This window comes from Sphaeramia orbicularis, chromosome 6, assembly GCF_902148855.1.
Source record: "Sphaeramia orbicularis chromosome 6, fSphaOr1.1, whole genome shotgun sequence".
Classification (NCBI taxonomy): Eukaryota; Metazoa; Chordata; class Actinopteri; order Kurtiformes; family Apogonidae; genus Sphaeramia; species Sphaeramia orbicularis.
Genome location: NC_043962.1, coordinates 44,351,627 through 44,371,481, shown reverse-complemented (window position 1 = coordinate 44,371,481; position 19,855 = coordinate 44,351,627). Strand labels below are relative to the sequence as shown.

General features: G+C 37.9%; 2 protein-coding genes across 4 annotated transcripts; both read left to right on the top strand.

Annotated features, from left to right (window-relative positions):
• Window positions 1–1,490: 1,490 nt before the first annotated feature.
• On the top strand, window positions 1,491–6,900 carry LOC115421234 (pulmonary surfactant-associated protein D-like). Of its 2 annotated transcripts, none has more exons than XM_030137018.1 (5): window positions 1,491–1,593; window positions 2,372–2,540; window positions 4,759–4,854; window positions 5,795–5,860; window positions 6,128–6,898. In XM_030137018.1, the coding sequence occupies exons 2-5, from the start codon at window positions 2,375–2,377 to the stop codon at window positions 6,508–6,510; spliced, it is 711 nt and encodes a 236-aa protein (XP_029992878.1). In that variant the 5' UTR covers window positions 1,491–1,593; window positions 2,372–2,374; the 3' UTR covers window positions 6,511–6,898. The 2 variants fall into 2 exon arrangements, with proteins under 2 accessions (XP_029992878.1, XP_029992879.1); XM_030137019.1 differs by having other exon boundaries at window positions 1,544–1,593; window positions 2,375–2,540; window positions 6,128–6,900.
• A 6,941-nt stretch (window positions 6,901–13,841) lies between these two features.
• On the top strand, window positions 13,842–19,353 carry LOC115420483 (pulmonary surfactant-associated protein D-like). 2 transcript variants are annotated; one of them, XM_030135732.1, is made up of 5 exons: window positions 13,842–13,977; window positions 14,756–14,924; window positions 17,130–17,225; window positions 18,169–18,234; window positions 18,502–19,353. In XM_030135732.1, the coding sequence occupies exons 2-5, from the start codon at window positions 14,759–14,761 to the stop codon at window positions 18,882–18,884; spliced, it is 711 nt and encodes a 236-aa protein (XP_029991592.1). In that variant the 5' UTR covers window positions 13,842–13,977; window positions 14,756–14,758; the 3' UTR covers window positions 18,885–19,353. The 2 variants fall into 2 exon arrangements, with proteins under 2 accessions (XP_029991592.1, XP_029991593.1); XM_030135733.1 differs by having other exon boundaries at window positions 13,925–13,977; window positions 14,759–14,924.
• The last annotated feature ends 502 nt before the right edge of the window (window positions 19,354–19,855 follow it).

The window sequence follows — 19,855 nt, the reverse complement described above, 5'->3', positions numbered from 1 at the left end:
GAAACTGTGTGCAGTTCCTGCACAGTCTGCATTTCCTCATTCAGTGACTGCCGCTGGATGCGTTGCTATGGGATACGGAGACTCCAGTGCAAAAACGTTAAACCCGGTCCTACATTTTTCCGAAAAAGCTGCTTAATTGTTTGTTTTTAGATTAGATTAGATTTAATTTATTGGTCCCCGTGGGGAAATTCGTCTTCACTGACTGAAAACATTACAGGAAAAAAGACATTACATAACATACAAGAAAAAGATAACATAAGATAACATACAAGAAATTAAAAAAAAAAAAAAAAAAAAAAAAGGAAAGTAATTCACACGATCCGCAACATCTCCAACTACAGCATAACAGTGAAAACACGGACTGACGGAAAATCTCGTCATTGGTGGGGAAGCGTTGGGAAGTAATTGATGGAATATCTCGTCAATGGCGGGGAAAGAGTTAATGGCAGCTAAACAGTCATGGAGGGAGGATAGTTGATTAAGGTTGTTGATTTTTGCAGAGAAGTAGATTTGGATGTCATCGGCATAACAGTGATAGGATATGTCATGGAACTGGCTGAGTAGTTGACCAAGGAGTAGCATGTATAGGGAGAACAGGACAGGGCCGAGTACTGAGCCTTGAGACACTCCACACAGGAGGGGAGCGGAGGAGGATACGTGGTTGTTGATATGAATGTTGAAGTGTCTGTTTGTTAAGTATGAATGGAACCAGTTCAGTGCAGTACCAGTGATACCAACCCAGTTATGGAGTCTGTCTAAGAGGATGGCATGATCAGTGGTGTCGAAGGCTGCTGTTAGGTCAAGTAGTATGACAATGGAATGTTCGCCATTGTCTGCGTGCATCAGGATGTCGTCTGTTACTTTAAGTAGTGCAGTCTCAGTGCTATGTTTGTGATGGAAACCAGATTGAAATTTGTCAAATATTTTATTACCTTCAACTAAATTGAGAAGTTGATCTGCAACAATTTTCAAATTTCAAAATGTCCAAACTCTGTACATGATGTATGTAAGGTAAAAGTGTTAATGTTTCAGAGTTACAGTGTTTATAAGATGTGTCACAGACAGACGGACAGACATGCTGATGACAATACTTCCTTCAGGTCTAGGGGGTTAAAAACTACAAAAAGTACAACAGTGGTTCATTTATGCAAAACTAAAACTGTTTTTTTCTGCTTTGCTCTTTTCAATATGTCAAGTGGATGCCAGATGTTTTCAGGGAAAATGAAAAACATTCTGACACTAAAATAAGAAAAGTAGAAGACCACTGAGGACTATAGAGGAGAATACAGTGGTTTCCTACAGTACATGTGTTTTTGTGTGGATACTATGATGTGACCAACTGTACGTCTTCCAAATGTGGAAATAAGACACTTCACCAGCTTCACCTGATGGGAAACATCAGCCCTGTCTTCCATATCTTCTCAGAACAGATGATGAGCCTTTTTTTGTCTTCACTTCCTGTAAAAGGGTAGAGAAAGCTGCTTTTGATTTTTTTTTTTCTTTTTCTGGCTGGATCTTTTCAACCCTTTTGCCAGTTTTGTTTGGAAAAAGCAAAGAAGAAGCACAGCGAGCAGATTACTCCTCATCTAAAATGTGAGTTATTACTTCTTTTAATCATTATTTAGCACTTGAATAGCATCACAAATAAGGAAACTTTATTATTGAAAAGAGCATTCTGTTAGATTTATACATAGCTGTAACATAATACAAAATGCAAAAGAAATAATTAAAATAATAAATGATATCATGAATGAATATGTATGAAATTAACCCTCAAAGGTCTAAACAACTGTTGGTGCTCAAACACATCTATTAATCTAAAACCACCCATATTATCAATACATTTAAGTACTTCGGGTAAAATACAGTTTCTCAGCTTTTCAGTATCATCAGATGTGTTTTATTTGGATGTCCAGAGTCTCTGTAGTGAACGTAGAAACACTATCGACTGCAAACAATAATTCACCAGTAAAACCCATGAAATTAGACAAATAACAGTGGCTGTAGACACTTGTTTTTATTTTCACTTACTGATAGATTTTGCTGAACAAGTCAATTTTTCTTCAGTTTTCTCTGTTTTAAAAAACCTAAACTGAGGTTTTATGAACATCTATGTGATTAGTAAATCAAATATAACAAAATTCCTTGAAAAATTAGGTAGAGGATAGTATTATAGTAAATGGTGGTACATTTTAACCTCACAAAAAATTAAAGATAGTGAGAAATTCCTTTGGAAGTCACTACAAAAGCAGTTCTAGATCTTTCAGGGTCCACTACTTTGGTTTATTTTTTTACACTTTGCATAAAATCATGATGAAAAACATATTTAATGTAACAGTGACTGTCACGTTGATTTTCTTTTTATATTTAGAAGATGAGGACTTGTCTCCTCTTCTGCCTTCTCTGCCTGATGGCTCCTGTTAGTTTTGGTCAGATTCCAGGTCCTCCTGGTCCTAAAGGTGACAAAGGGGATCCTGGATTTCCTGGGATTCCTGCACGTCCTGGGAGTTATGGTTTACCTGGTCTTCCTGGTCCAAAAGGTACATTTTACCAACTTCACCACAAATAATACAAGAGCAGTTTGGGAAAACCTCATTTAAAAAAAGAGTTCAAAATGTTTATGAGATATGATCAATAGTTATAAATCATCTGTTTGGGATTACTCTACATCATGTAATTTATGTACACTGCCTGGTCAAAAATAAAACCACACACACACACACACACACACACACACACACACACACACACACACACACACACACAATATTTCATTAATCCAACTTGATTCACTGTGGCATATGTGGTGTACAGATTTCAGTCTGGACACTGTAGTTGTCAAATTTTCAGCCCTTTGTCTGTTTCCAATATGAAAAATGTCTTCCACAGAGCTGTGACATATTTGATTTGTATTTTACCATGACTGTTATCTGTATATTTTCATCTCAGTCAGAGGTTCTCAATAAAGAAATTGACAATAATACAGAATACTGTAATGACAAAATAATAATCAAACACGTATCTAACCTAGAAAAGCACTCGGAGAATGCAGACCTCTGCCAAAGCAGATCAGTGGGCCCCCGTGGCCCTCCCACCCCCGATCACCACCAAAATTTAATCATTTCATCCTTGTGCCAGTGTCAACATTTCCTGACAATTTCATGAAAATCCGTCCATAACTTTTTGAGTTATCTTGCTAACAAACAAACAAACAAAGACGCACGCACACAAAGCAAAGTGATCACAATACCTCCTGGTGGAGGTAATAAACAAAAAGCTCTGTGGGGCTTCATTTGTATAAAATCACTGCCTAATCTAGTAATAACAAACAAATAAATTGACCACAAAGCATTGTTGGGCAGTAGCATGACCATACCACTGAATTTTTGCTGATGTGAATATAAATAAAAGTAGTGAACTGTTTAAAAGAACTTAACTCTGGTGTAGAAAAGACTTAAACACCAAGATCAGGTCCATTTCATCACAGTACTCACATGTGTGTATGTCCACATTAAGTATGTCAGTTACTCATGAAAGTGGGAACGATGGATCATCAGATGAACAGGTGGATTGGTGTGATGTCGGCAGTGATTTGTACCAGTCTGTTGTGGTGAAGAAGGAGCTGAGACGAAAAGCGAAGGTCTTCATTTACCAGTCATGATACGTTTCTACCCTCACATGTGGTCACAAGCTGTGGCAGAGACCGAAGGAACAAAATCACAGATACAAGCGGTGGAAATGGGTTTCCTCCACAGGGTGGATGGACTCTCCCTCAGAGATAGGGTGAGGAGTTTGTCCATCTGGACCAGATGATGGTCCTCCACTCTGAGAGGAGCCATTTGAGGTGGTTTTGACATCTGGTCAAGATGCCTCCTGGACACTTCACTGGAGACGTGTTTCACACAAGTCCAATGAGGGGAAGACTCCAGGGCAGATAACAAATGGACAGATTCTACTTTGTGGCTGGTCTGGGAACGCCTTGGTGTCCCCCAGAGGAGCTAGAGGAGGTGGCCGAGGAGAGAGAAGTCTGCAACAAATTCTTTGACCCAAACATACAGTCAGTAGCTTCATTTCTTAAACTCCTCCAGTTGAGGCAGCAACTCATCCTCAGAGGGCACTCCATCCTTTTCCATCTCAGAACCATGGCCTCGGACTTAGAGGTGTTGATCCTCATCCTGGCTGTGAACCACCCCAGTGTAAGGTGGAGGTCACTACTTAATGAACACAAGAAGACCACATCATCTACAAAAAGCAGAGATGTCACCCAAGTGTCCAGAACATACGGCTGCAGGTCTGATGAAACACATACAAAGTCCATCATGGACCTATGCCCTCAGGTGTCCTGGTGTCATGGACACTTGTGGACATCCTTATGTTTGTCTGTATGGACAAACTGTGATGTGCACAGAAGTCCAACAACAGAACACCAGTCGGATTAAGGCAGGCTGTTCCCCCCAGTCACACTCCTCCAGGTCACACTGTCATTGCCCACAGGAGCGTTCAAGTCCCCCAGAAGAACACTGAAGTCCCAAGTCAGGACACCTTCCAGACCCCCACCCAGGGACTCCAAGAAGGCTGAGTACCCCTGGCTGCTGTTCAGTGCGTTAGTGCAGTCAAACACACCGATTTGTGACCTGAAGGTGCCCCCCCTCTTAACCCCGACCGGCCAATCTCAGCCTCTTGATGACGTGGCACCACTTTAATTATCAAGTAAAATCATGTTACATTTCCATATTTATTTATTTATTTGCTCATCAGGAGACCCAGGACCAAGTGGACCACCTGGTTTCCCTGGACCTTGGGGACCTAAAGGACCGCCTGGATATCCTGGACCTATTGTAATGTGTGGACGAGGTGCTGTTTAACTGTTACTGATTCAGAACTTTTGATTGAACATCCATTTAAGCACAAATTTATAGAACTGTGTTCCAGTCCCTTAACATTCGATTCGATTCAATTCGATTTGATTCTATTCTCCTAAAAAGTAAATACTTGATTATATTCATAGGCTTATACATATTTGAAATTCTATTATTATTATTATTATTATTATTATTATTATTATTATTATTATTATTATTATTATTATTAAAATAACATAAACTAGTTTTGTTAAATTGTTAGCTTTGCTTCCAAAATGCCTCAGAGATGGTTTTTACTTTATTTCTCTCAACATTCTTTTTTTTTTGTTTTGTTTTGTTTTGTTTTTTTTAACCATGACCATGATTTTATGTTTTACCTCTAAACATCTCACTTTAGGAGGAAAAATCTCCCATTAAACTGATGATGACTGATTAACTGATGTCCTGTTCATGCTGATTTGAGATATAAATGTCAATATTTCTTTAAAGTTTAACAGTAGATTTTTCTTCTTAAGTGAGATGTGAAGAAAGTAGATGGTTAGTTGTGGTAGAAAATTGTTATTTACAGTCAGAGCAGGAAAAATATTTTTGAAATTTAGAGGAAGAACATTTAAAATATCCATTGTCATGGAAAAAAAAATGTAGAAATCAATATTGAGAGAAATTAAGTAAAGCCAGACCACTGTTTAGAAAAGCAACACCTGAATTCAACATGTCTGAATATTTTTGTCCAAATAGTGTAAATCAACTGATCATTTCAGGAAAACAATTGCAGCATTTCAACATTTTGTTTTAAGTAAAATGTAAATAAAGTCAGTACTTCTAAGTTGTGCATCGCTATGAAGGGTAAAGGGGGGATGATAAACCAAAGTGTTAAAGTTAAAACATATCCTTGTAAAGAATGAAACAAGAATCTCTTCTTTTCAATCCAGATCCCCATGGTTCTGTTAGCCGTGAATTTGAGGATCTAAAGAAAATCTTGGAGAACTTACAGCGACGTAAGTATTCTGCAAAAGTTGGATGGTAACATCTCTGAACGGTAGAGTTGTAGAAATTGCATTTTGTATGTAATTGTATTTAAATGTATTTTATTTCCATCCACATCCTTTATTGGATTTTGTTTGTGTGTTTGGTATGTTTGGACCTGTTTGATAAAAAGCATTTCTGGATTGAAGAGAGTGTCTTTTCCTGTTAAGTATGAAAGGGAAAAGTCCATGTAATTTGATACTTTAACACAGCTTCTTCTATCTATTTGTCTGTTGTAGTTATAAAGTATGAGTTCATCAGGAGAGCTGGTCAGAAATACTTCGTGTCCTTCAAGGAGAGAGGCTCTTTCTCCAAAGCTGTTGACTTCTGCTCCCAGCAAGGATTACAGCTGGCTTTGCCCCAAAATGAGGAGGAGAATAACGCACTGACTCAGGTGTTTGGTGAAGGTGACAAAACGGCCTGGATCAGCATCAACAACAGAAAAGCACAAGGGAATTTTGCAGTCGATCTGAAAAACCAACCTTTGGTTTTTACCAAATGGGCAGAAGGGCAGCCGGACAGATCAGTCCAGGATACAGGCTGCACCATGCTGACAGAAAACGGCTTCTGGACAGTCACACAAGAATGCTCCCTGCAGGCTTACATCATTTGTCAGTTATAAATAGAACTCATTTTTGTTTCCCAATCTCTGTGTTTTAACTTGTTACTAAACTAGAAAATCTCACCTCCTCTCGAAAGCTGAGTACTGAAAATCATCAAAACAACAACTATGAAAAACCACAGAAAACAGTTCTACAGTTGTTCATCCTTGTTCATTTTATATCACTCATAAAATACTTAAAATATAAAATCATATTTCAAAAGAGAAATTATATCTTCAGCAGTAGAGAACAAAGAAAGATCTTCATTATTATCTTCAACTATTGAAATTGAAAATACTGAAACAAATGTATTATAATCTTACTGTAGATATTACAAAAACAGGTTTTGGCACCAAGGCTTGCTTCCTGTTTTTTTTTTTTTTTTTTCTAAAACTATAACAAGTACTATGACATTAATTGTAGCTTTTGCAAAGACATAAAAGCATATTATGTCAAACTACAGCAATAAAATGTATTTTGTGTCATTATTTTGTTGTGTTTTCATTTTTGGCTGAATTAAAACCATATTTCATTCACTTTTACTACATTATAGTCATGGTTTTTCCAACTGTTACTCACATGAGCCAGTACTGAAGCAAAAATCAAAATAGACAGAGATAAAACAAACCAAATGATTAAAAGCTATTTTTAAGTGGGAAAAAATATAGCACAAGTCTTATAGGGGCGTGTAGAAGCCAATAATGTAATAGCGACCCATAACATAATAAATTTGCCATTTTTAAATGTAACAGGCTAATAATGTAATAACTGGCCAATAACGTAATAAAAGTCCTGAGCCGATAACGTAATCACTTTTGGCCAATAATGTAATAACTTATTACGTTATCGGTTGGTTATTACGTTATTGGCCTGTTAAAAAAAAAAAAATTATTTGCAAATGTAATAACTGAGCCAATAACGTAATAATATATTAATATCACTGTATTTAAGTTTCATTTATTAGATATAACTGTGATAAAATCTCTCTCTCTCTCTCTCTCTCTCTCTCTCTCTCTCTCTCTCTCTCTCTCTCTCTCTCTCTCTCTCTCCATGTATTTGTCTATTTAACTTGATGGTTAAAATACTTTCTAGTCCTGTCTGCTGCTCCTCAGCCTTTCAAGCTATCGCCATACGAAGTGGAAGCACATGTTTACAAACATAGACAATGGTATGTTATGAAATATGTATGACATGTAACTCACTCTCAAAGACAGTAATTATTTTTTCACTGTTAACCCTGTACAGCCTGAACCATTAAATCATTGACATAAAATTTCAGTTCTTTAAAACTGGAGCCTTTATTGGTCCTTCTGAACAACCAAAAAAAACAAAAATTCAAATATTAATTTCCATGTATGACTTTCAATTTGTATCATATTTGATACATTGGGTCTCAATGCTCACATATTATTTTTTAACAAACAAAAACATAGTATAACACAAACATATCATAACATGTTATGTCACTACTTATAAAATATAGATTCACATCTTTTTCGAAAGTCTGCTCTCCCTAGCATAAAAACTACCACATCTACAACCTGTGGTTCCCCACAGGTCACATACTAGTCTAATGTAAGACTATTATACAGCATTTGAAAGTTGTATAAATTATCTTTGTGAGATAAACAAAGATTTATGCAACTGTTGATCCACCTGTCCACATTTGTTTACTATAAGATTATTATATCCTGTGTAGATCAAAGTTCTTATGTCATATATCGGTCATTATATTGGTTATCGGCCAATATCGGATATCGGCCGACATATTGGACATCAGCATTTTTTTAGCCCCCAATATTGGCATCGGCCCCAAAAATCCCATATCGGCCGGGCTCTAGTATGTGGCCCCTGAACTAATGTGAGTTTGACATCCCTGGCATAAAGGAAGACCCAAAAGTATCTGTTCATATCATGGCAAAACTCAGGTATGACAACAACTGCATCAGATATGGTTTTACCTACACTGAGGACAAAAACCTCAGTTTGTTTAATGCTTGAATAAGTGGCTGAATGCACTTTTTAGTTTTGGTTCAAATGTACCTAATATAGTGGATAAGGGAATATTTCCCTCTTTAGCATCGCCCCCTGCTGGTCAGTTTGGTTTATTGTTGAACTGTGTTACAACCCGAAGGGTGAAACATATTTACAAAGGACACCGGGAGTCAAGGAGTATAATTAGAAAAACCTTTTTTATTTATTTGCAGTTAGTTTTTTTTTGTTCTTCTGCTATTCTCTTCGTTTGTACCAAACATGGTTCTAATGAAGCAGAATCTAATAACCCCTTTTAAACCCCGTGCCCAAAGTAACAAAAGAAAAGACCAGAGTGGACCGGCAAACTAAACATAAGGACGGTGCGCTGGACAGGCCAACCCTGTACAGGGCCGTAGAAGCTGCCAGCGCACCGCTACCCTATCAAATAAAGCAAACTGCAAAATATAAGCCCTAACGAAAGGAAAAACGAAAACAGGACGTCCGGATCCACCTGGTCAAACAAAAGGATAAGCTAACAAAAAGCTAACAAAAAAAAAACCCTGCTGGCGTGGAGCAACCTGCGTGGACGAGTGGAGCGGATGCGCGCCTCAACGTGCGCGCTCCGGACGCCGGCATCGCTGGAGGAGGTGGAGAGAACGGGAGGCGAGAGAGACCGAGAGCCCAGCCCTGGTCCAATTTATAGGCTCAGCCGGCGGGAAAACCAATTAGCCATCTATTGAAGAGATATACTAAATACATATTTTGCCCAAAAATGTTATCAAGGCAAAAAAAAAAAAACAAAAAAACATAGAGCAATATTTACCCAAAAGTGTAAAGTAAGAATTAACAAAAAAACCACAAAAGACAAAGGGGGAAAAATAGAAGTGCGTCAGAACATAACAAACTGTCTTCTGTGTTTTCATACTGTGATATTCTGTATTATCTCAGGTTCAAAACACACCATCTTTTCATTAAATACATTTGAGAAGTTTAACTTTTGTCAGTTTGGGTCGCAGCTTGTCACTGAGGGGTGATAGTGGGTCCTGAAGCCAGACCATCTGAGGACCACTGCTGTAAAGTCCAGTGGTGACTTCATTCCCCCCATGTCTCAGCTGTGTTTGACCCATTTGTCCTCTAGGTGGAGCTCCAAACTACTACCCCAACAGCTTCAGCGCCCCGGACACCCAGCCTCAGTTTGTTGAGTCCAGGTTCCAGGTGTCTCCTGATGTGGCCCGTTACAACAGCGCAGATGAAGATAATGTTACCCAGGTAACAAAAAAGTCACATTCACACGGCGGTGATTCTAGGATCAGAGGTTTAAGGGTGCTGAGCACCCAGAGTACTGGCTGGCCAGGCAAGAGAAATGTCACTGTTTTCTACATTTTAAGGCAATTTCAGACCATCATTCCCACATTTGTGAAAGAAAAGTGTGACATTTTTGGGGAATGAGAAACTCTGTGACTAAACCATCAAATCTGAAAAAAGTTATTTAAATGCTGAGCCACAGTAAAACAGGAATGGACTGTATTATGACTTTATGTCTTATACTACTGTAATCCTCCATTTTTGATACAGCAGCTCCTCAACATATACATATACATGAGAATGGGTTTAACTCCAGAGGAATATTAGTCTCAGAGCTACCAGATCTACTTCCAAACACTGTCTGTAGATTACAATACATTCACTTTACAGGTTTCATCAGTGGAACATTTATAAATCTGTTGTATAAACTGTACATAAACCAATATATATGTGGAATAACACCTTATGGTACCTTCAAAACATCAGCATACAAGCACTTTTGTCATTTGTTTTCCAATTAATGTGATTAAAATACATAACATTTAGCACATTTAATCTCCGAGGCAGATCATTTCTACAAAACTGTAGACCAGTGTATATGTTAAGTGTCTCTCTGCTCCCCTCTCTCTCTTTGTGCTTTAACCAAAAGACAAATAACCAAACAATGTGTTTTATATCTAATATGCCTACACACACACACACACACATACACTACACTGTCCTGATTTAATGAAATGCTTGTTTATAAAAGTGAGTTTTTAAGAGTCGCTTGAAGGTGTCTACAGAATCTGGTGATCTGATGTAATGGGGTAGACTATTCCAGAAGGTTGGGGCCAGAATTGCAAAGGCACAGTCACCTTTTATTGAGATGTTGGAGTGGGGGATGGATAGGAGGTTAATGTTTGATGAACGGAGTGGTCGTGAGGGTGAGTAGGAAACTAGGAGGTCAGAAATGTAACTGGGGGCGAGGTTGTGTAGGGCTTTAAAAGTACTTAGGAGTATTTTGAGGTGAATGCGGAATTTTATTGGAAGCCAGTGTAGGGATGCGAGTACTGGAGTGATGTGGGACCGACGACTGGTGTGTGTTAACAACCTGGCGGCTGAATTTTGAACTAACTGTAGACGATGAAGGGAGGACTGGCTGAGGCAGGTGAAGAGTGAGTTGCAGTAGTCTAGACGGGAGAAAATGAAGGTGTGGATGAGGAGCTCGAGGTCAGAAGGGGAGAGGATGTGTCTGATTTTGGCAATATTTCTGAGTTGGAGGAAACAGGACTGGACGAGCTTAGTGACATGGTGTTTGAAAGACAGATGTTGGTCAAAGATGATACCAAGGTTTTTAACAGTGGGTGTGATGTTTGAGTGGAGGGAAGCAGTAAACTGTTCAACTGAAGTGGAGAAGGTGTCTGGTCCGATTATGAGAATTTCTGTTGTACTCGGGTTTAGGTGAAGGAAACTGTGGGACATCCAGTCTTTAACTCTTTCCCCGCCAGAGCATTTTCCAGTGAGTTGGTAGCCAGCGCCAGCCGTTTTGGTCATTTTCACTAACCTTTGGAGGCTCACTGAAAATGTTGTTAGGAGTATGTGAACACTGAATACATCAAAAGAAAGAACAGAACTTCAACTTTTAAACACAAAAAAAACGATTTTATTCTATATTCATTCGTTCATGAGATATAGACATTTGAATATTGGTCATTTTCAGGAAAAAACTGAATTTTGAGCAAACAGCTGAGAAAACTGCATTTTTTTCAAAGATATTGATTTTCAAGATAAAACTGATTTCCTATTTACATTTTTGACTCTTTCTCATTTACCAACAGTAACACTGTATTCCAAATCACAAAATAAAATAATAATAACAGCAGTAATAGTAACAAACAGCTCTAAGATATCCCATCATTCCACAAAATGTCAGGGGAATCCACACCAAACTTTAGACTAAACATCTTCTAAAGCACCAGGTTCCTTCTAAACTTTACACATTTACGTACATCAGTTATAAGTCTTCCACATATTAGTTTAGCTTTTGATATAAACACTTCAATATTCCTCATTTTCAAGGAAAAAAGAAACAAATTCACTAAATACTGTAGATTTCTGGCCTTTCCTTGGCTGCACCAGGTCCTCTTGTTTGGACCACCTGCTGTGTTTGATCTGTAAATAATTATTTGGACATCTAGTTATTTATCTCTGTATGAAAATATGTATTTATTTATTTCCTACTAAAGCCAAATCAAACAGTGTCTTACCTGTGTCCCTGCTGACATTATACAGCTGAATCTGTTCTGTGTCCTCAGTCTGAACTGAACTCACTCTAACAGATGAACACTAGCTGTCCTTTGTCTTGTCCCATGTCTGTGTCTGTCCTCTCCTTGAATGTCCACTAGAAATGTCTCTTTTCTCTTCCTCCTGTCTGTCATTTTCTCTGTGTCGCTCCGTGCCCCCCCACCCACCCCGCACCTCCGTGTCGGACCTGAGCCGCTCCGTGTTTCCCGTGTTCCGTGTCCGTCTCCCTCACCTTCTATTTCTCCGTTCCTGTCTCTAAATGGTTCTTCTGTAGCTCCATCATATATTGAATTGTCAGACTCTGTCTCCATAATCATCTTTAAGGCTTTTGAAACTGTGTGCGGTTCCTGCACAGTCTGCATTTCCTCATTCAGTGACTGCCGCTGGATGCGTTGCTATGGGATACGGAGACTCCAGTGCAAAAACGTTAAACCCGGTCCTACATTTTTCCGAAAAAGCTGCTTAATTGTTTGTTTTTAGATTAGATTAGATTTAATTTATTGGTCCCCGTGGGGAAATTCGTCTTCACTGACTGAAAACATTACAGGAAAAAAGACATTACATAACATACAAGAAAAAGATAACATAAGATAACATACAAGAAATAAAAAAAAAAAAAAAAAAAAAAAAAAGGAAAGTAATTCACACGATCCGCAACATCTCCAACTACAGCATAACAGTGAAAACACGGACTGACGGAAAATCTCGTCATTGGTGGGGAAGCGTTGGGAAGTAATTGATGGAATATCTCGTCAATGGCGGGGAAAGAGTTAATGGCAGCTAAACAGTCATGGAGGGAGGATAGTTGATTAAGGTTGTTGATTTTTGCAGAGAAGTAGATTTGGATGTCATCGGCATAACAGTGATAGGATATGTCATGGAACTGGCTGAGTAGTTGACCAAGGAGTAGCATGTATAGGGAGAACAGGACAGGGCCGAGTACTGAGCCTTGAGACACTCCACACAGGAGGGGAGCGGAGGAGGATACGTGGTTGTTGATATGAATGTTGAAGTGTCTGTTTGTTAAGTATGAATGGAACCAGTTCAGTGCAGTACCAGTGATACCAACCCAGTTATGGAGTCTGTCTAAGAGGATGGCATGATCAGTGGTGTCGAAGGCTGCTGTTAGGTCAAGTAGTATGACAATGGAATGTTCGCCATTGTCTGCGTGCATCAGGATGTCGTCTGTTACTTTAAGTAGTGCAGTCTCAGTGCTATGTTTGTGATGGAAACCAGATTGAAATTTGTCAAATATTTTATTACCTTCAACTAAATTGAGAAGTTGATCTGCAACAATTTTCAAATTTCAAAATGTCCAAACTCTGTACATGATGTATGTAAGGTAAAAGTGTTAATGTTTCAGAGTTACAGTGTTTATAAGATGTGTCACAGACAGACGGACAGACATGCTGATGACAATACTTCCTTCAGGTCTAGGGGGTTAAAAACTACAAAAAGTACAACAGTGGTTCATTATGCAAAACTAAAACTGTTTTTTTCTGCTTTGCTCTTTTCAATATGTCAAGTGGATGCCAGATGTTTTCAGGGAAAATGAAAAACATTCTGACACTAAAATAAGAAAAGTAGAAGACCACTGAGGACTATAGAGGAGAATACAGTGGTTTCCTACAGTACATGTGTTTTTGTGTGGATACTATGATGTGACCAACTGTACGTCTTCCAAATGTGGAAATAAGGCACTTCACCAGCTTCACCTGATGGGAAACATCAGCCCTGTCTTCCATATCTTCTCAGAACAGATGATGAGCCTTTTTTTGTCTTCACTTCCTGTAAAAGGGTAGAGAAAGCTGCTTTTGATTTTTTTTTTCTTTTTCTGGCTGGATCTTTTCAACCCTTTTGCCAGTTTTGTTTGGAAAAAGCAAAGAAGAAGCACAGCGAGCAGATTACTCCTCATCTAAAATGTGAGTTATTACTTCTTTTAATCATTATTTAGCACTTGAATAGCATCACAAATAAGGAAACTTTATTATTGAAAAGAGCATTCTGTTAGATTTATACATAGCTGTAACATAATACAAAATGCAAAAGAAATAATTAAAATAATAAATGATATCATGAATGAATATGTATGAAATTAACCCTCAAAGGTCTAAACAACTGTTGGTGCTCAAACACATCTATTAATCTAAAACCACCCATATTATCAATACATTTAAGTACTTCGGGTAAAATACAGTTTCTCAGCTTTTCAGTATCATCAGATGTGTTTTATTTGGATGTCCAGAGTCTCTGTAGTGAACGTAGAAACACTATCGACTGCAAACAATAATTCACCAGTAAAACCCATGAAATTAGACAAATAACAGTGGCTGTAGACACTTGTTTTTATTTTCACTTACTGATAGATTTTGCTGAACAAGTCAATTTTTCTTCAGTTTTCTCTGTTTTAAAAAACCTAAACTGAGGTTTTATGAACATCTATGTGATTAGTAAATCAAATATAACAAAATTCCTTGAAAAATTAGGTAGAGGATAGTATTATAGTAAATGGTGGTACATTTTAACCTCACAAAAAATTAAGATAGTGAGAAATTCCTTTGGAAGTCACTACAAAAGCAGTTCTAGATCTTTCAGGGTCCACTACTTTGGTTTATTTTTTTTACACTTTGCATAAAATCATGATGAAAAACATATTTAATGTAACAGTGACTGTCACGTTGATTTTCTTTTTATATTTAGAAGATGAGGACTTGTCTCCTCTTCTGCCTTCTCTGCCTGATGGCTCCTGTTAGTTTTGGTCAGATTCCAGGTCCTCCTGGTCCTAAAGGTGACAAAGGGGATCCTGGATTTCCTGGGATTCCTGCACGTCCTGGGAGTTATGGTTTACCTGGTCTTCCTGGTCCAAAAGGTACATTTTACCAACTTCACCACAAATAATACAAGAGCAGTTTGGGAAAACCTCATTTAAAAAAAGAGTTCAAAATGTTTATGAGATATGATCAATAGTTATAAATCATCTGTTTGGGATTACTCTACATCATGTAATTTATGTACACTGCCTGGTCAAAAATAAAACCACACACACACACACACACACACACACACACACACACACACAATATTTCATTAATCCAACTTGATTCACTGTGGCATATGTGGTGTACAGATTTCAGTCTGGACACTGTAGTTGTCAAATTTTCAGCCCTTTGTCTGTTTCCAATATGAAAAATGTCTTCCACAGAGCTGTGACATATTTGATTTGTATTTTACCATGACTGTTATCTGTATATTTTCATCTCAGTCAGAGGTTCTCAATAAAGAAATTGACAATAATACAGAATACTGTAATGACAAAATAATAATCAAACACGTATCTAACCTAGAAAAGCACTCGGAGAATGCAGACCTCTGCCAAAGCAGATCAGTGGGCCCCCGTGGCCCTCCCACCCCCGATCACCACCAAAATTTAATCATTTCATCCTTGTGCCAGTGTCAACATTTCCTGACAATTTCATGAAAATCCGTCCATAACTTTTTGAGTTATCTTGCTAACAAACAAACAAACAAAGACGCACGCACACAAAGCAAAGTGATCACAATACCTCCTGGTGGAGGTAATAAACAAAAAGCTCTGTGGGGCTTCATTTGTATAAAATCACTGCCTAATCTAGTAATAACAAACAAATAAATTGACCACAAAGCATTGTTGGGCAGTAGCATGACCATACCACTGAATTTTTACTGATGTGAATATAAATAAAAGTAGTGAACTGTTTAAAAGAACTTAACTCTGGTGTAGAAAAGACTTAAACACCAAGATCAGGTTCATTTCATCACAGTACTCACATGTGTGTATGTCCACATTAAGTATGTCAGTTACTCATGAAAGTGGGAACGATGGATCATCAGATGAACAGGTGGATTGGTGTGATGTCGGCAGTAATTTGTACCAGTCTGTTGTGGTGAAGAAGGAGCTGAGACGAAAAGAGAAGGTTTTCATTTACCAGTCATGATACGTTTCTACCCTCACATGTGGTCACAAGCTGTGGCAGAGACCGAAGGAACAAAATCACAGATACAAGCGGTGGAAATGGGTTTCCTCCACAGGGTGGATGGACTCTCCCTCAGAGATAGGGTGAGGAGTTTGTCCATCTGGACCAGATGATGGTCCTCCACTCTGAGAGGAGCCATTTGAGGTGGTTTTGACATCTGGTCAAGATGCCTCCTGGACACTTCACTGGAGACGTGTTTCACACAAGTCCAATGAGGGGAAGACTCCAGGGCAGACCACAGATGGACAGATTCTACTTTGTGGCTGGTCTGGGAACGCCTTGGTGTCCCCCAGAGGAGCTAGAGGAGGTGGCCGAGGAGAGAGAAGTCTGCAACAAATTCTTTGACCCAAACATACAGTCAGTAGCTTTTCATTTCGTAAACTCCTCCAGTTGAGGCAGCAACTCATCCTCAGAGGGCACTCCATCCTTTTCCATCTCAGAACCATGGCCTCGGACTTAGAGGTGTTGATCCTCATCCTGGCTGTGAACCACCCCAGTGTAAGGTGGAGGTCACTACTTAATGAACACAAGAAGACCACATCATCTACAAAAAGCAGAGATGTCACCCAAGTGTCCAGAACATACGGCTGCAGGTCTGATGAAACACATACAAAGTCCATCATGGACCTATGCCCTCAGGTGTCCTGGTGTCATGGACACTTGTGGACATCCTTATGTTTGTCTGTATGGACAAACTGTGATGTGCACAGAAGTCCAACAACAGAACACCAGTCGGATTAAGGCAGGCTGTTCCCCCCAGTCACACTCCTCCAGGTCACACTGTCATTGCCCACAGGAGCGTTCAAGTCCCCCAGAAGAACACTGAAGTCCCAAGTCAGGACACCTTCCAGACCCCCACCCAGGGACTCCAAGAAGGCTGAGTACCCCTGGCTGCTGTTCAGTGCGTTAGTGCAGTCAAACACACCGATTTGTGACCTGAAGGTGCCCCCCCTCTTAACCCCGACCGGCCAATCTCAGCCTCTTGATGACGTGGCACCACTTTTAATTATCAAGTAAAATCATGTTACATTTCCATATTTATTTATTTATTTGCTCATCAGGAGACCCAGGACCAAGTGGACCACCTGGTTTCCCTGGACCTTGGGGACCTAAAGGACCGCCTGGATATCCTGGACCTATTGTAATGTGTGGACGAGGTGCTGTTTAACTGTTACTGATTCAGAACTTTTGATTGAACATCCATTTAAGCACAAATTTATAGAACTGTGTTCCAGTCCCTTAACATTCGATTCGATTCAATTCGATTTGATTCTATTCTCCTAAAAAGTAAATACTTGATTATATTCATAGGCTTATACATATTTGAAATTCTATTATTATTATTATTATTATTATTATTATTATTATTATTATTATTATTATTATTATTATTATTAAAATAACATAAACTAGTTTTGTTAAATTGTTAGCTTTGCTTCCAAAATGCCTCAGAGATGGTTTTTACTTTATTTCTCTCAACATTCTTTTTTTTTTGTTTTGTTTTGTTTTGTTTTTTTTAACCATGACCATGATTTTATGTTTTACCTCTAAACATCTCACTTTAGGAGGAAAAATCTCCCATTAAACTGATGATGACTGATTAACTGATGTCCTGTTCATGCTGATTTGAGATATAAACGTCAATATTTCTTTAAAGTTTAACAGTAGATTTTTCTTCTTAAGTGAGATGTGAAGAAAGTAGATGGTTAGTTGTGGTAGAAAATTGTTATTTACAGTCAGAGCAGGAAAAATATTTTTGAAATTTAGAGGAAGAACATTTAAAATATCCATTGTCATGGAAAAAAAAATGTAGAAATCAATATTGAGAGAAATTAAGTAAAGCCAGACCACTGTTTAGAAAAGCAACACCTGAATTCAACATGTCTGAATATTTTTGTCCAAATAGTGTAAATCAACTGATCATTTCAGGAAAACAATTGCAGCATTTCAACATTTTGTTTAAAGTAAAATGTAAATAAAGTCAGTACTTCTAAGTTGTGCATCGCTGTGAAGGGTAAAGGGGGGATGATAAACCAAAGTGTTAAAGTTAAAACATATCCTTGTAAAGAATGAAACAAGAATCTCTTCTTTTCAATCCAGATCCCCATGGTTCTGTTAGCCGTGAATTTGAGGATCTAAAGAAAATCTTGGAGAACTTACAGCGACGTAAGTATTCTGCAAAAGTTGGATGGTAACATCTCTGAACGGTAGAGTTGTAGAAATTGCATTTTGTATGTAATTGTATTTAAATGTATTTTATTTCTATCCACATCCTTTATTGGATTTTGTTTGTGTGTTTGGTATGTTTGGACCTGTTTGATAAAAAGCATTTCTGGATTGAAGAGAGTGTCTTTTCCTGTTAAGTATGAAAGGGAAAAGTCCATGTAATTTGATACTTTAACACAGCTTCTTCTATCTATTTGTCTGTTGTAGTTATAAAGTATGAGTTCATCAGGAGAGCTGGTCAGAAATACTTTGTGTCCTTCAAGGAGAGAGGCTCTTTCTCCAAAGCTGTTGACTTCTGCTCCCAGCAAGGATTACAGCTGGCTTTGCCCCAAAATGAGGAGGAGAATAACGCACTGACTCAGGTGTTTGGTGAAGGTGACAAAACGGCCTGGATCAGCATCAACAACAGAAAAGCACAAGGGAATTTTGCAGTCGATCTGAAAAACCAACCTTTGGTTTTTACCAAATGGGCAGAAGGGCAGCCGGACAGATCAGTCCAGGATACAGGCTGCACCATGCTGACAGAAAACGGCTTCTGGACAGTCACACAAGAATGCTCCCTGCAGGCTTACATCATTTGTCAGTTATAAATAGAACTCATTTTTGTTTCCCAATCTCTGTGTTTTAACTTGTTACTAAACTAGAAAATCTCACCTCCTCTCGAAAGCTGAGTACTGAAAATCATCAAAACAACAACTATGAAAAACCACAGAAAACAGTTCTACAGTTGTTCATCCTTGTTCATTTTATATCACTCATAAAATACTTAAAATATAAAATCATATTTCAAAAGAGAAATTATATCTTCAGCAGTAGAGAACAAAGAAAGATCTTCATTATTATCTTCAACTATTGAAATTGAAAATACTGAAACAAATGTATTATAATCTTACTGTAGATATTACAAAAACAGGTTTAGGCACCAAGGCTCGCTTCCTGTTTTTTTTTTTTTTTTTTTCTAAAACTATAACAAGTACTATAACATTAATTGTAGCTTTTGCAAAGACATAAAAGCATATTATGTCAAACTACAGCAATAAAATGTATTTTGTGTCATTATTTTGAAGTGTTATTTTTTTGGCTGAATTAAAACCATATTTCATTCACTTTTACTACATTATAGTCATGGTTTTTCCAACTGTTACTCACATGAGCCAGTACTGAAGCAAAAATCAAAATAGACAGAGATAAAACAAACCAAATGATTAAAAGCTATTTTTAAGTGGGAAAAAATATAGCACAAGTCTTATAGGGGCGTGTAGAAGCCAATAATGTAATAGCGACCCATAACATAATAAATTTGCTATTTTTAAATGTAATAGGCCAATAATGTAATAACTGGCCAATAACGTAATAAAAGTCCTGAGCCAATAACATAATCGCTTTTGGCCAATAATGTAATAACTTATTACGTTATCGGTTGGTTATTCCGTTATTGGCCTGTTAAAAAAAAAAAAATTATTTGCAAATGTAATAACTGAGCCAATAACGTAATAATATATTAATATCACTGTATTTAAGTTTCATTTATTAGATATAACTGTGATAAAATCTCTCTCTC

Bases quoted from the DNA above. Each gene is read 5' to 3' on its own strand.
- LOC115421234 (XM_030137019.1), top strand. From the start codon at position 2,375: ATGAGGACTTGTCTCCTCTTCTGCCTTCTCTGCCTGATGGCTCCTGTT. The intron at 2,541-4,758 runs GTACATTTTACC...TTTGCTCATCAG, and splicing joins TGGTCTTCCTGGTCCAAAAG to GAGACCCAGGACCAAGTGGA. The intron at 4,855-5,794 runs GTGCTGTTTAAC...TTTTCAATCCAG, and splicing joins TATTGTAATGTGTGGACGAG to ATCCCCATGGTTCTGTTAGC.
- LOC115420483 (XM_030135732.1), top strand. From the start codon at position 14,759: ATGAGGACTTGTCTCCTCTTCTGCCTTCTCTGCCTGATGGCTCCTGTT. The intron at 17,226-18,168 runs GTGCTGTTTAAC...TTTTCAATCCAG, and splicing joins TATTGTAATGTGTGGACGAG to ATCCCCATGGTTCTGTTAGC. The intron at 18,235-18,501 runs GTAAGTATTCTG...TGTCTGTTGTAG, and splicing joins CTTGGAGAACTTACAGCGAC to TTATAAAGTATGAGTTCATC.